The sequence below is a fragment of the Pundamilia nyererei genome, unplaced genomic scaffold (assembly GCF_000239375.1).
Source record: "Pundamilia nyererei isolate P.nyererei 1_Seehausen unplaced genomic scaffold, PunNye1.0 scaffold00006, whole genome shotgun sequence".
Lineage (NCBI taxonomy): Eukaryota > Metazoa > Chordata > Actinopteri > Cichliformes > Cichlidae > Pundamilia > Pundamilia nyererei.
In genome coordinates this window covers 5,663,122-5,674,804 of record NW_005187407.1, presented here as the reverse complement: position 1 = coordinate 5,674,804, position 11,683 = coordinate 5,663,122, and the positions used below count along the sequence as shown (strand labels likewise).

Here is an 11,683-nt window from a genome sequence, read left to right as displayed (position 1 = left end):
TCAGCATCAGTAGTCAGTTTCCACCTTAACATGACCAAGACATTAATTGCTATTCACTGCCCTCCAGCGGCGAGAGTGAGTAACTACAATTTCCACACGTGTTCTTTCTGTATCCATGTTTCTTTGGTGTTTCCAGTAGACGTGTATTATTGTTAGAAAACAAATGGTCACTATTTTCTTTCATAACATTTATTGCGTTTTTATACCCCTCAGTCTGTTCTTTAGTAACTCATTAATTGATTATCCTTGTTCTGAGCTTATCCAGACTATGTTTTAATATTTCTAGTTTCTTTACATGTAGTTATATTCATGGCAGTCATACCATTAAAAGATTTCTTTTCTGGTACAAACGTTCAAAAACAGAAAAAAAGTCAGGACAAAAGCATAAAGCAAGACTTCTAATGAAAGCAATCAAATTGTTTATGTAGTGCGACGGGGAATATTGATTCTTGTTAAAGGGCACCTGTTACGCAGGAGTAACTCTGCATTATTGAGAGTTACATAAAAAACAATGTAAGATGTCTACACTTTTCATGAATAGGAAAATCTGTTGTTTAGAAAACGTCTGGTTTTCTAAACTTTTTGGACAAAGAACAAACTCAGACCAGTAAGAGGCTTTAAAGTATCTGTGCTCAAAGTTTTTACAGGTCATATTTTCACAAATGTAAAATAGCACTCAATATGAGCACTTTAAATGCATCTGATATTATTTGTATATTTCATTCAACCATTTCAATATCTTAAATTTCAGTTCCGTCAAACATGGCTCCAGGGGCTGAACCAGACAGGCGTTTGTTCTTCCCTGATCTGACCACAAAATTCTCCCTTGCGTGACAATTTTGAAAGATGTGAAGATCTTCTCATCAGAGTTAGGAGAAGTGGATTCCTGCAGAGTTGAACGCATGCAGCAGTCTGAGGATGATGAAGAAAAGACGATTGAACACATTAGAACAGTGAAGCCTTTAACAACCACATGCAGCCTGCCGTTTATAATGTACAATAGACTCCTGTCATCCACACGCAGGTCACATTCGTGTACATGTTACATGCCAAGTTCTAATCTGAATTTTTTGAGTTTTCCATTAGTTGGTAAAACCTGGTACCGATTACTTAGAAGAAAAAATCCAGAAAAAACAACAACAAAACTCTTCATTGGGGTTCAAAGCAAGTAGAGTCACGCTGAAAATGGGACATAAATAGACCGCATGCCACTGATTGGTCAGGGAGTGACTCATTCTGGCTCTTATCTTTACCCCAAGTCTGAAAAAAAGCCCCTGATTGAGCAGGTAATGCCATCGCTTTGATGTGCTCGACTGTTGCGTTTGTGTCACATACAAATTACATCACAGGACTCTTGAGCCAACCATACTAGAGGTGCTCAATTGTAATGCAAGAGAATAGTCGAGTAGGTAATAGTGGAAAAGAGGCATTTTTTACTATGTAATTACAAAGGAAGAGTAGGAAAAGCACACTAAAAGCTACAGGCTGGAGAATGTCAGCTTACACCATGAAGTCATCAATGTCCATCGACCTGGCTCTCTTCTCACTGAAATCTGCTTCCTGAAGGACACTCTCGATTTTTTTGCTAATGCTGAAGTCAGCTGGGACTTCCTGTGAAGATGCACAAAAATATTCCTGATTAAAAGCAGAGAAACAGGGAGCGGGCGAGATCTTTAAAGAGGGCTGAGGAGTCGTTTATTTAAAAACTTGACTCACCGTATTGTGAAGAGAACAGTGAATTCTGTAGTTCTTCTCCAGCATCTGCTCCACTGCAGCGGACCTACAGAACACAAGATCACATGACCATCTGCTCTTGACCACACCCACTTTTGACTGAACAGTTTGAGAGCTACTCACTTAAAAGCTGCGTTGAGGGTTTTGTTTTTCCTTACAAAGGCTATTCTGACAAGGCCGTCCCACTCCTAGAATAAAAACAACATACACCTTCAGTCTAACTTATATTTTTAATGAATACTCCTCCACAGTAGGATTCGTTAACAATCAAAGCTCACCTGGAAGTTCACTGGAGGAGGAGGATTTCTGGGTTCTATCCTGACGACACTCGACTCCACTTTCGGAGGGGGGCGGAAATTATTCTTCCCTACCTGATAACATTGAAAATACACATTAACACTGAGACATATGGTCTAGAGCAGCGGTCCCCAACCCCCGGGCCTCGGACCGGTACCGGTCCGTGAGTCGCTTGGTACCGGGCCGCAAGAGTTGAGGTTCAGGTGTGAAATGTGGGTTTTAATCGGTTTTCAGCGTTATTTTGTTATCGTTTTTATCATTAACTCTGTTTTCCTGGGTCTTTTCACGTGTGTTATGAATATTTTTTCTTTTTTTCGGTACCGGTACTAGTTTTATTTTGTTGTATTTATCCGCGACACCTTAAAGGCCGGTCCATGAAAATATTGTCGGGCATAAACCGGTCCGTGGCGCAAAAAAGGTTGGGGGCCGCTGGTCTAGAGAGTTGCTGTTAGCATTAGACAACCATCAGAGAGAGGATGCTGACCTTCATGAGATGGTCTACACGAGCCAGAAGCTGTGTGTTGATGGAAAGTCTGCAGTACAGTTTGTCTCCAGGCTTGGCAACCAGGCGCATGGCGAACTCTCGCTGGAACATCAAGACTGCACACCTGGAGGAAAATAAATAAATAACAGGCACTTAACACAGCAGGGATACGAGAAAAGACGATCAAACTTCCTCTATGGACCTCCAGCTGTGTCTCACCTGAAGAAAGGCCGGTGCAGCAGGAGCTTGAAGACAAAAGGTGATGAAATCTGCACAAAGAGAAACTGTGTTTGGTCCAAGTGCAATGCAAGACACTGAAAGACTTGTGTGGATTTGGCAGAAACACGTCCTTACCTGGTAAGGTAAGTTAGCCACACAGACGTCAAAGAAAGGCAGATCTGTTTTTAGCACATCTCCAATTAATATCTGAAGCTTGGCTTGTAAGGGTCTGATGGAGAAAACAATAATTTTATTAGATCACTTTATATTCAAATACGACTTTTAAGCACAGTATATGTAAGAGCAGCACTGCTTTGTTCACTCACGTGCACTGTACTCTCTTCTGAAGTTCAGCCACCAATCTGCAGTCCAACTCGCAGGCGACTACCTGCAAAAACGGCGAGTCACTTTTAAAAATCTGCAGTCACTGCAGCACCGAACAAACACCAAAGTGAACCGAAATACCAGACAAACTCCGGGAGTGCGGTCTGTGTAGTCTTATGGCAGTTTTATACTTTCCAAGTAGTGTGAGTTCTTGGAGCGAGACCCCCGACAGTTTGAGGCTCTTACTTTTTTGGCTTTTTCCAGCAGCTTAACCGTCATGTTACCAGTACCAGGTCCCACCTCGAGCACCACGTCTGTCGGCCTCAAAGCAGCCTGAAAAAGAGACGCGTCACAGTTCAGTTAGATCAGCAGCCTCTGCATGATTGTCCACTTCTTTTTTAAAACACATATTTTACATTTTGTGAATATTTGTTAAAATTTTTGTCTGTAGCAGCATCAGCAAGTACTTCCCACCTTTTCAATAATCCCATTGACAACCAGAGGATTCTTCAGGATGTGCTGGCCGATGCCAGTGTTGAACATGATCCCTGCAACAGAGAGCAAACTGAGCACTGCATGCTGGTCATGTGTGACGACTATGGTCATTTATATATGAACAATTATATCTGTTTATATGTCCTAAGCTCACATTTTAAGCCAAGGATAAATCCATCCATGCCAGCTCATCTAATCCCATGAAAAACATCTATGAAGCTCTTGCAAAATCTAAACGTTATACTATACTTTTTTGCTTGTTCCCTTGCTAAGATGAATATGAGCCATTTTTCACAGTTTCTACTAAATTGGATTTTAATGCACTACAGTCCTCCTTCTGTATATACACAGCAAGAAACCCCCAAGGCTCATTTTGCAGATAAACAGCTCCTGCTGAAAATTTTATAATCATCATTACTCAAACACTGCATCTATTGCAGATGGGTGAACGTTGCACTGCTTTTTGTTCAGTGGAGTTAACATTCACCTGGCAGTGAGACAGTATTAAGGAATCACACAATCCCGTCCAGAAACCGCTGAGAAACATGACCACAGCTACAGGTTAAAAAAAATAATTATTTCCTGCGCTCATAATTGGCACCAAGATGCCATTTTTCTTTGCATCCATCCTCCTTTTTAAAAATCTTCTGCACTTCTCTCAGCCTTCAGGTAGGAATGAGTTTACAGTTCAGCCTGCCTGTTCATCAACTAAGTTTCCAGATGGTCATACTTCTAATTTCATTTAAATTCATGCATACAGCCTCAGATCTGAGGCTGTATGCATGTGGACTTTCAATGTTGCTCCCTTTTCTCCATGCCCATCTATTCCTGTGGAATAAAATGCATACTGTAAAGTTGCAGCACCAATTCCCCCACCTTCCACGGTCAGTCACGACTACTTATTACAAATATCAAACGCATCTCGCAGAGTGACATTTTAATTAGTTTGATGTTTTTCCAACAGACAATACCAAACAACAGAAAGCTTCATAAAGTCTGGCTCTCTTCCAATAGCTGCCAAGAATCAAGGAAGGCCACCTTTCCAAGAACTCGTGGTGGACTGAGGTTTGTTTCAGCCTGCAATGAATTAGTCAGGATCAGTGGTCTGGTTTGCATGAACAGTAATGAATTACTGGCTCAGCCTCATGATTTGACTTCAGTATAGCTTAAATATTTTTGTGGCTGGGCCCTTAAAATGTATCAGGGAATCTGACACCACCAAGCCCCAAACAAGAGTCTGGCTGAGTTTGTTGCTCTGTTATCAGTAAACATTTTTCATTGATATTTGAGGTTCAGGGTGCTTGCAAATGAAATAACCACCACCATGAAAAAAAGAAAAAAAAAAAATCAAAACGAGCATTTTAACATAATGACAAAAGACATTTATTTACATATCAGGAATGACTTTCAACATTTCTTCATACATAAGCCTCTTTGGGGAATATTTACATTCATAATATTGCAAAATAGTAATAAATCTACATGTTAGAACTGTTACAGTCAGTTATGTTTCTCTGATCTTGATTAAGCATAAACAATTTGTGTTTACGTCATTTGTTCACCTCCTAAACAATGCATACAGAAAATAACAGCGGAAGCAGCTGGACTAAATATCGCAGTTAGCACAAATTAACAATTTGCAGGAAAAGAAACTTTCAAAAGAAACCTTTTAATTGAAGTAGCTGGTGGGCTGGAGTCACTGAAACGTTTCCACGTCAACACAAGTGACGACATTTACAGCAGTGCTTCATGTTAAATGCTGTGACTGCTAAAACAGCGATACATCAGCTCAATATGCAAACACTGCAGACACGATGACTGACCCCGTCTCTAAAGTCTGGCATGCTAACATGCTAATGCTAACGCACCCCGTTCAGAAACGTACCTTGGTTTTTGACCTCTTGGTGCTGTCTGCTTTTCTTCACCGCTTTGACCTTCGGCATTTTACTTTATTTTGTCCTACTTAAAGAGCTACAAAAATCCAAATTGTAAGTAATTATCCAGAGTAAGGCTGGCTGGACTTTGTAAACACGTGTAGTCCTTCCTCTATGCTGCTCCTTCTCTTCTTCAGTGACACGCTGAGCTGCAGGTTTCATCTGTTGGCTCGCTTCCTCCGCGCCCTCTGGTGGCGATCTGGCGGCATTGCTTTTACTTTTTCAAGATGAAACAAACTGTTTTTGAAACAGTTTGACACACACGCGCGCGCACACACACACACACACACACACACCATCTTTACTCAGAGATGGGAAACTCCTCGAGTGTCATGGCGATGTCTCGAAGTTTGGGATCATCAAGCCAGTTGACTTTACAGGCCAAGAGAATGCCCTGAAGAGGAAAACAAACATTAACATACAACCAACAAAACTGCGAGTGAGTATCATACATTCAGTCATAAACTGTACTGACTGTTTTTTCTAAAGTTTACCCTGAGGACATTTTGGGTCATGATGGCCATCTTTTTATATTTTTCCAGGTTTGCTTGGCCTTTCTCTAACGCAGCTTTGTACTTTTCCATGTCTGGATACTCTTTCTTTGAAGACTCCTCCATGTGTTTGATCTTCTCATGCGTGAGCCGTTTCATCTCTGCAAGCAGAAAGTACTACTTTAATCTGGAGTCGAAACAATAAATAACTAAGAACTTTAACTGTGAAAGACATCCGATTTCTTTCTCGTAAAGCATACCAAGTCTGTTCTTCTGTATTTCTGTAACCTCATCTTGAAGTTTTTTGGACTCCTGTTGGAAAAATAAATAGTAGATTAGGGTATAAAACCCTCAACTTTAAGTAGCACTTTAACCTGTAGCATTTATGTTGAAGAATAAAGGTCGTCATGCCAAGTATTGACTTGGACAGATCCTGTGTTTGCCTTATATACACTGCACTTCCATGAACGTTTTCATGTTTCAATAAAGATCAGAACACATTATCCATTTTCCAAGCAAAATATCAAATGAGGGTTGACTCAAGACCTTTGCACAATACTATAAGTGATTACAATACCCTAACAAAACAAATTGTCTAATATAGGAAATCCCATAAAATTTTAAACACACAAAGCACTTCAAAGAAGAACAGACTTAAGCTGCTCACCTGTTGAAGGTGTTTTATGTGTGAACAAAGACCCATGCAGCGGTCACTTATGGCTTTCAGAGCACTGAGGGAAAAAAAACAAAACAAATGTTTTGATAAAAATAATTAAATATTTCAGCTGTTTCTGTATGTTGTCAGTTGACTTACTCTGCTTCAGAGTCACTCCAGTTCAGCTTTTCTCCGATAGCGTGCCACATCTGCATTCTGAAAGACGGAGACAATCAATGATCTGTCACGAAAAACATGAGAACATCTGAACTCCAAAAACAAATAATACAAGCAGCAGTTTACCTGTGCAGGGTCAGTGTGCTGTTAAAATGAAGCGTCTTCACCCTTTCAAGCTCACCGATATATTCTGGCCTGAAACGAACAAGTGTCAACATCTTTTTTCCCCTTTTTTATTTAACATTTGGCTTTAAAACATCAAATACTCACAAGTCTCTCTCTGCTTCAGATGTGCTGCATGACCTTTTATTTTTTTCTATCAGGGGAAACTTAAAATTAATTTCCATTTCTGCTCTTAAAAAATAAAAACAAATTTATTCAAGAAAATTGTTTTATACCTGCGTTGAGCTGTACTGCCATCTCAAAGCACTGGTTGGACATCTGTTGCTTTATTCTGTAAAGAAAGTAAAGACCAGAGGTGACGTGTGCGGCACAGCTGGATCAAAAACTGACCTTCAACACCAATGTTGGGGTGAGAGATACAAACCTCAGCATGTCTACAGGTGACGTGTCTTTCTGTCCGGTGGCACCTTCAGCAGCAGGAACATCATTTCGCTCCATAGTCCCCACCATGTGATTGAGTTTCCCCTGGCTGTCAGATGACTCCATCACCAAAAAAAAGAAAAAAAAAAAGAAAAGAAAAAAAAAGAAGAAAAACCGAGTGAAGATTCCTGGAGAGACAAATCAAACCACAGAAATGTGGGTTTAATCCAACATAAGAAACTATAGCTCATTAAAACTCAGACTGACTAATATGCACTAATATACAGAAAATAATGGCATTTAACTTGAAGTCTGCCAGTCATCAAGTTTTTTTTGGTTTTTTGTTTCAGTGGCCGAAACAAGTATACTCATCTCAACATACAAAACACATCATACAGCCTTACACTCATTCATAATTCATACATGCAGCTGGTGCAAAAAAAAAGGCCACAAATCATGAGCAAGACAGAGTTAAACTTAAAGTTTTCAGCAGCCAAGCTGAGGAAGGCTGTTTCAAAATACAAACTTATCAACTCAAACATGTGAAAAAATTATTTGAAATTTCAATTAGTAAGTCAAAATGTTGAGATTGTGATAAGAAATTCTGGCTTAGTGTCTTATTAATAGTCCCACTTGGCAGAAACAAGCTTGTATAAAAATACCATATTTTAAGTGGGGATCGGCAAATACCCCACAATAAAATATTATCACAATTTGATATGCATTAAGATTTTATGATATACTAAGTTTCAATAACTTTTAAAATAACCAATTATGTTCTCAAAGTTAAACTTTGTCTGTTTTATCCAATAAGCACACCAACACTGTCAATAAACCTGGCATAGCTGTATTGCCATAAGACAGACAGGCCAACTGTATGCAACTGAATTTTAATTACAGTTGTTGTTAATTACATCCAATCTGTTCCTGATAATACAACAGTTAACAGTGATAAGCTGTCTGAAAATACCAAATGTGAATTTGTGTCCTCGTAGACGTCAACAGAAATTCACTTTTAACTGTTAAATTTGTGCTCAGCAGCCTTTCTGCTCTATAGGAATATGACCAGAATACAACCAGCTGGAGGCCATTTGAGTCGAGTCTCCTCATTAACAAAGACTTGTTCAAACTGATGGCGACATGTTGGCAATCTGTCTGCATTTATAAATTAGACAGCAAGTATTTGATAACAAGTATATTTCTGACTGGCAAACTGTGACTGAATACAGAAGACTGCCTCCTATTAAACGACCAATGCAATCACCTTGTGATCAAGTGGTTGTGAGTGGTGGCCAGCGGGCAGACAGACAGACAGATGGTTTTTCAGTTGACCAGAAAACTGCACAACGTTATGTAGAAAAAGAAAATCCAGGCAGATTCTGCAGGTTGCACCAATGAATTGTCTGGTTTCCTTGCTGTACGCCTCCACCGTAACCACTGAGCTCAGTGGTTTGCAAACAGTAAGCAGTTTTGTTGTGCAAGTGTCAATCTTCAGATAATGCACGGAAACGCAGCCAAGATACGAGCAAAGAGGCTTCTGTGACTGAGGCTCCTGCCACCTGTTCATTGCGACACAGTGAAACCACTTCTCAAATCACTTTAACCTGCCGCTCCAGTCATCTTATATAAAATCATCATCACTGGTAGTTCAATCGCTTCACGGTGCTATGCTTAGCACCTGTGTAAAAGCACCCGCAGTAATTTGTCACCCATCAGTTTTACAGTCACACAAAGTAAAGCGCAGGCTTCTGATGTCGTAGAAGCTGAAACTGTACTTCAGTGCAGCTCTGCTTCTGCGCTGTACACACACATACAGCAGCCTTAATCAGAGTTGATGCTCGTCTTTATACGGTTACAGCGGCCCTTTTCAGCACCTGTCAGCGTAGCGCTAAAACTAATATCGGTTTATTTAAAATAAAATTTTTTACCTCTCTTAACGGAATTGATGATGCTTCAAGTCCAAATGACATCAAATAAGCACCGTCTGCTGAACCTCTGTTAGCTTCGGCGTTACACTTGCTAGTTAACGTCAGTCGCTCAGTGTAACGGCGAGTTACAACTCTTCACAAGCTTTCATCTGTGTGAAATACGGTTGTTAATTAGCAAGAAAATGCGCAATAGGTAATCAGTTTTGTCACCGCGTTAAATTGTTATTGTTTTTCTTTGTCAGGGATTAGCAAACCAGCCTACAAGTTCAGTACCGCCACCTGTCGGACAGGAGGGTAAAACTGAAGACAAGCAGGAGAACACTCATGCACCTTCAGCAAGGAGTTGGTTTCACTCTCTTTAATGCTCATTTTAACGTTTTAAAAGAAACAAAGCCCACCCTTGCCCACAACATATTAACCGACTTCTGGATAATTGGCCTATAGCTGAACTACTAGTTCATAATGTTAACCAACCATTAAATGAGTTCAGTGATTCTTCTCTATTTATGTCTTCCACTTTACTCGTATAAGGACCTGATATACAAGCATTTCACTGTGCATTACACTCATATAACTGTGTGTGTGACAACATCCCAATGTGTTTAATCTTTCTTTTTAAAGAATTAAGTTTGGCTATTACATTTTTACACATAATAGCCCAGTCATTAAAAAATTAAGAACTAAAAAAAGATGTATATGTATGAAAAGGTCATGTCTTCAGAAAACTAATACGTTTTGAACAGTGAGTCTCAGGAGGAGAAAAAACTCAGCTCAATACATTTAAGCATACAGAGATGGTCACGCTGACTTGCTGAAGTTCAAACTTAAAATCAGAATGAAGAAGAAAGCTGATTGACATTACTTTAAACATGGCACGATTGTTGGTGTTAGATGGGCTGGTCTGAGTAGTTTAGATACTGGAGATCTACTAGGATTTCCCCACAGAACCATCTCTAGTGTTTATAGAGAATGATCTGAAAAAAAAAAAAACTGTCCAGTCAATGGCAGTGTTCTGGGGTAAAACACAGTGTTAATGTCAGAGGAAGGGTAGAATGACCAGGTAATAATCACTCGTTACAACCAAGGTATGCAGAAGAGCATCTCTGAATGCACTACATGAAACAGATTTACTACAGCAGCAGAAGGCCACAATGGGGGCCACTCCTGTCAACTAAAAACAGGAAACTAAGGCTACAGTTTGCACAAGCACATGACAACAGAAGATTGGCAAAAACAAAAAAATTACTGGTCTAATGAATGTTGACTTCTGTTCTAAATTTCAGATGGTAAGGTCAGGATTTGGTGTAAATTACATTAAAGCATCCATACTGGCTTGTTTCAATGGTTCAGGCTGCTGTCTGTGGTGTAATGGCCTGTTAGAGATTCTTTGTACACTTTGGGTCTCTTAGCTGAAAATCAATTAAATACCACAGCGTTCCTGAGTATTGTTCCTAACCAAGTCAATCCTTCTATAACTACACTGAATCCAACTTATGACTGCTATTAAGAACAGTATCATTACACAATGTCACAAATCTCACATTATCTCAAACTGGCTTCTTGGCTAAGATAGTGAGTCCGCTTTCCTCAGGCGCCAGATCTCAATCTAATACACCAAATCTGGGATGAACTGGACTTGGAGATACTCATTATGAATGTGCAACTGCTGCAAATCTGCAGCAACTGTGTGATGCTATCGTGCCAACATAGACCATGAATAAGGAAGGCAGTTCTGGGGGTCGAACCTAGTGCTAGCAACGTTTACCTAACGAAGTGCCCGGTGAGTGTACCGTTACAGAAAAATAAAGTGAATCCTCAAACTAAGAACAAGCACCCGAGTCACTACACAGAAGAGTAAACACATGCATTATTTTCATATAACGTCATTTAACGTGTTTTCAGCTGGTTATAACTTAGCGTTAAAACTACTTCGGTTTACATATAAGTCTTACCTCGATTGAGTTAGGTTAACGCTGTCTTATGTCAAGATTAAAAAAAGAAGACGAAGAAGCAGAGGTTAGTCCCTGGCGTCGTCGTTACACTCGCCCGTTAAAGTTAACAATTTTTTGCTTATCAAAATGTCACCAGCTGCAACACATCAAACTGTTTACGCCGCGCGACTTAATTTTATAACGACGCCGTCCCGCCAAGAAACACGTAACGGAACGTCACCATACGTCACACGTCTGCCTGTGACCAGAACCAACGCTCAACTGAACTTTCAACTTTCAAAGGCTCTGCCTGTCACACATCAAGGGATGCGGCGCCCCCTGCTGGTCGAGAGGGAAAACACATGTGTGGACAAATACAACAGGTTTGTTTTCTTTATTATACCGTTTACCATAGTTACTATAGCTACTATAGTTAACCCGCATGTATATGAAATGAAATACTTGCTTTTT

General features: G+C 39.9%; 2 protein-coding genes across 5 annotated transcripts; both read right to left on the bottom strand.

Annotated features, from left to right (window-relative positions):
- Positions 1 to 173: 173 nt before the first annotated feature.
- Positions 174 to 5,507, bottom strand: dimt1l (DIM1 dimethyladenosine transferase 1-like (S. cerevisiae)). The gene is made up of 12 exons (XM_005722291.2): positions 5,439 to 5,507; positions 3,533 to 3,606; positions 3,305 to 3,391; positions 3,061 to 3,122; positions 2,870 to 2,963; positions 2,735 to 2,784; positions 2,516 to 2,639; positions 2,013 to 2,105; positions 1,858 to 1,922; positions 1,717 to 1,780; positions 1,505 to 1,611; positions 174 to 912 (listed from the first exon to the last, which is right to left on the bottom strand). Exons 1-12 carry the CDS (start codon positions 5,494 to 5,496, stop codon positions 870 to 872), a joined length of 921 nt encoding a protein of 306 aa, XP_005722348.1. The 5' UTR covers positions 5,497 to 5,507; the 3' UTR covers positions 174 to 869.
- Positions 5,508 to 5,640: 133 nt separating this feature from the next.
- On the bottom strand, positions 5,641 to 11,479 carry cenph (centromere protein H). Of its 4 annotated transcripts, XM_005722289.1 has the most exons (11): positions 11,234 to 11,477; positions 7,358 to 7,541; positions 7,209 to 7,264; positions 7,081 to 7,126; positions 6,937 to 7,005; positions 6,793 to 6,849; positions 6,646 to 6,709; positions 6,239 to 6,290; positions 5,982 to 6,139; positions 5,784 to 5,881; positions 5,641 to 5,704 (listed from the first exon to the last, which is right to left on the bottom strand). In XM_005722289.1, the coding sequence occupies exons 2-10, from the start codon at positions 7,477 to 7,479 to the stop codon at positions 5,789 to 5,791; spliced, it is 717 nt and encodes a 238-aa protein (XP_005722346.1). In that variant the 5' UTR covers positions 7,480 to 7,541; positions 11,234 to 11,477; the 3' UTR covers positions 5,641 to 5,704; positions 5,784 to 5,788. The 4 variants fall into 4 exon arrangements, with proteins under 4 accessions (XP_005722346.1, XP_013769636.1, XP_013769637.1 ...); XM_013914182.1 differs by lacking the exon at positions 5,641 to 5,704 and having other exon boundaries at positions 5,741 to 5,881; XM_013914183.1 differs by lacking the exons at positions 5,641 to 5,704; positions 11,234 to 11,477 and adding an exon at positions 9,282 to 9,519 and having other exon boundaries at positions 5,741 to 5,881.
- Positions 11,480 to 11,683: the final 204 nt, after the last annotated feature.

Excerpts from the sequence above, each read along its gene's own strand:
- dimt1l (XM_005722291.2), bottom strand. The coding sequence starts at position 5,496 with ATGCCGAAGGTCAAAGCGGTGAAGAAAAGCAGACAGCACCAAGAGGTC. Across the intron at positions 2,640-2,734 it reads CTGCACCGGCCTTTCTTCAG|GTGTGCAGTCTTGATGTTCC; the intron begins GTGAGACACAGC and ends ATTTTCCTCCAG. Across the intron at positions 2,106-2,515 it reads GTGTAGACCATCTCATGAAG|GTAGGGAAGAATAATTTCCG; the intron begins GTCAGCATCCTC and ends CAATGTTATCAG.
- cenph (XM_005722289.1), bottom strand. The coding sequence starts at position 7,479 with ATGGAGTCATCTGACAGCCAGGGGAAACTCAATCACATGGTGGGGACT. Across the intron at positions 6,710-6,792 it reads TGGAGTGACTCTGAAGCAGA|TGCTCTGAAAGCCATAAGTG; the intron begins GTAAGTCAACTG and ends TTTTTCCCTCAG. Across the intron at positions 5,882-5,981 it reads TGACCCAAAATGTCCTCAGG|GGCATTCTCTTGGCCTGTAA; the intron begins GTAAACTTTAGA and ends TTTCCTCTTCAG.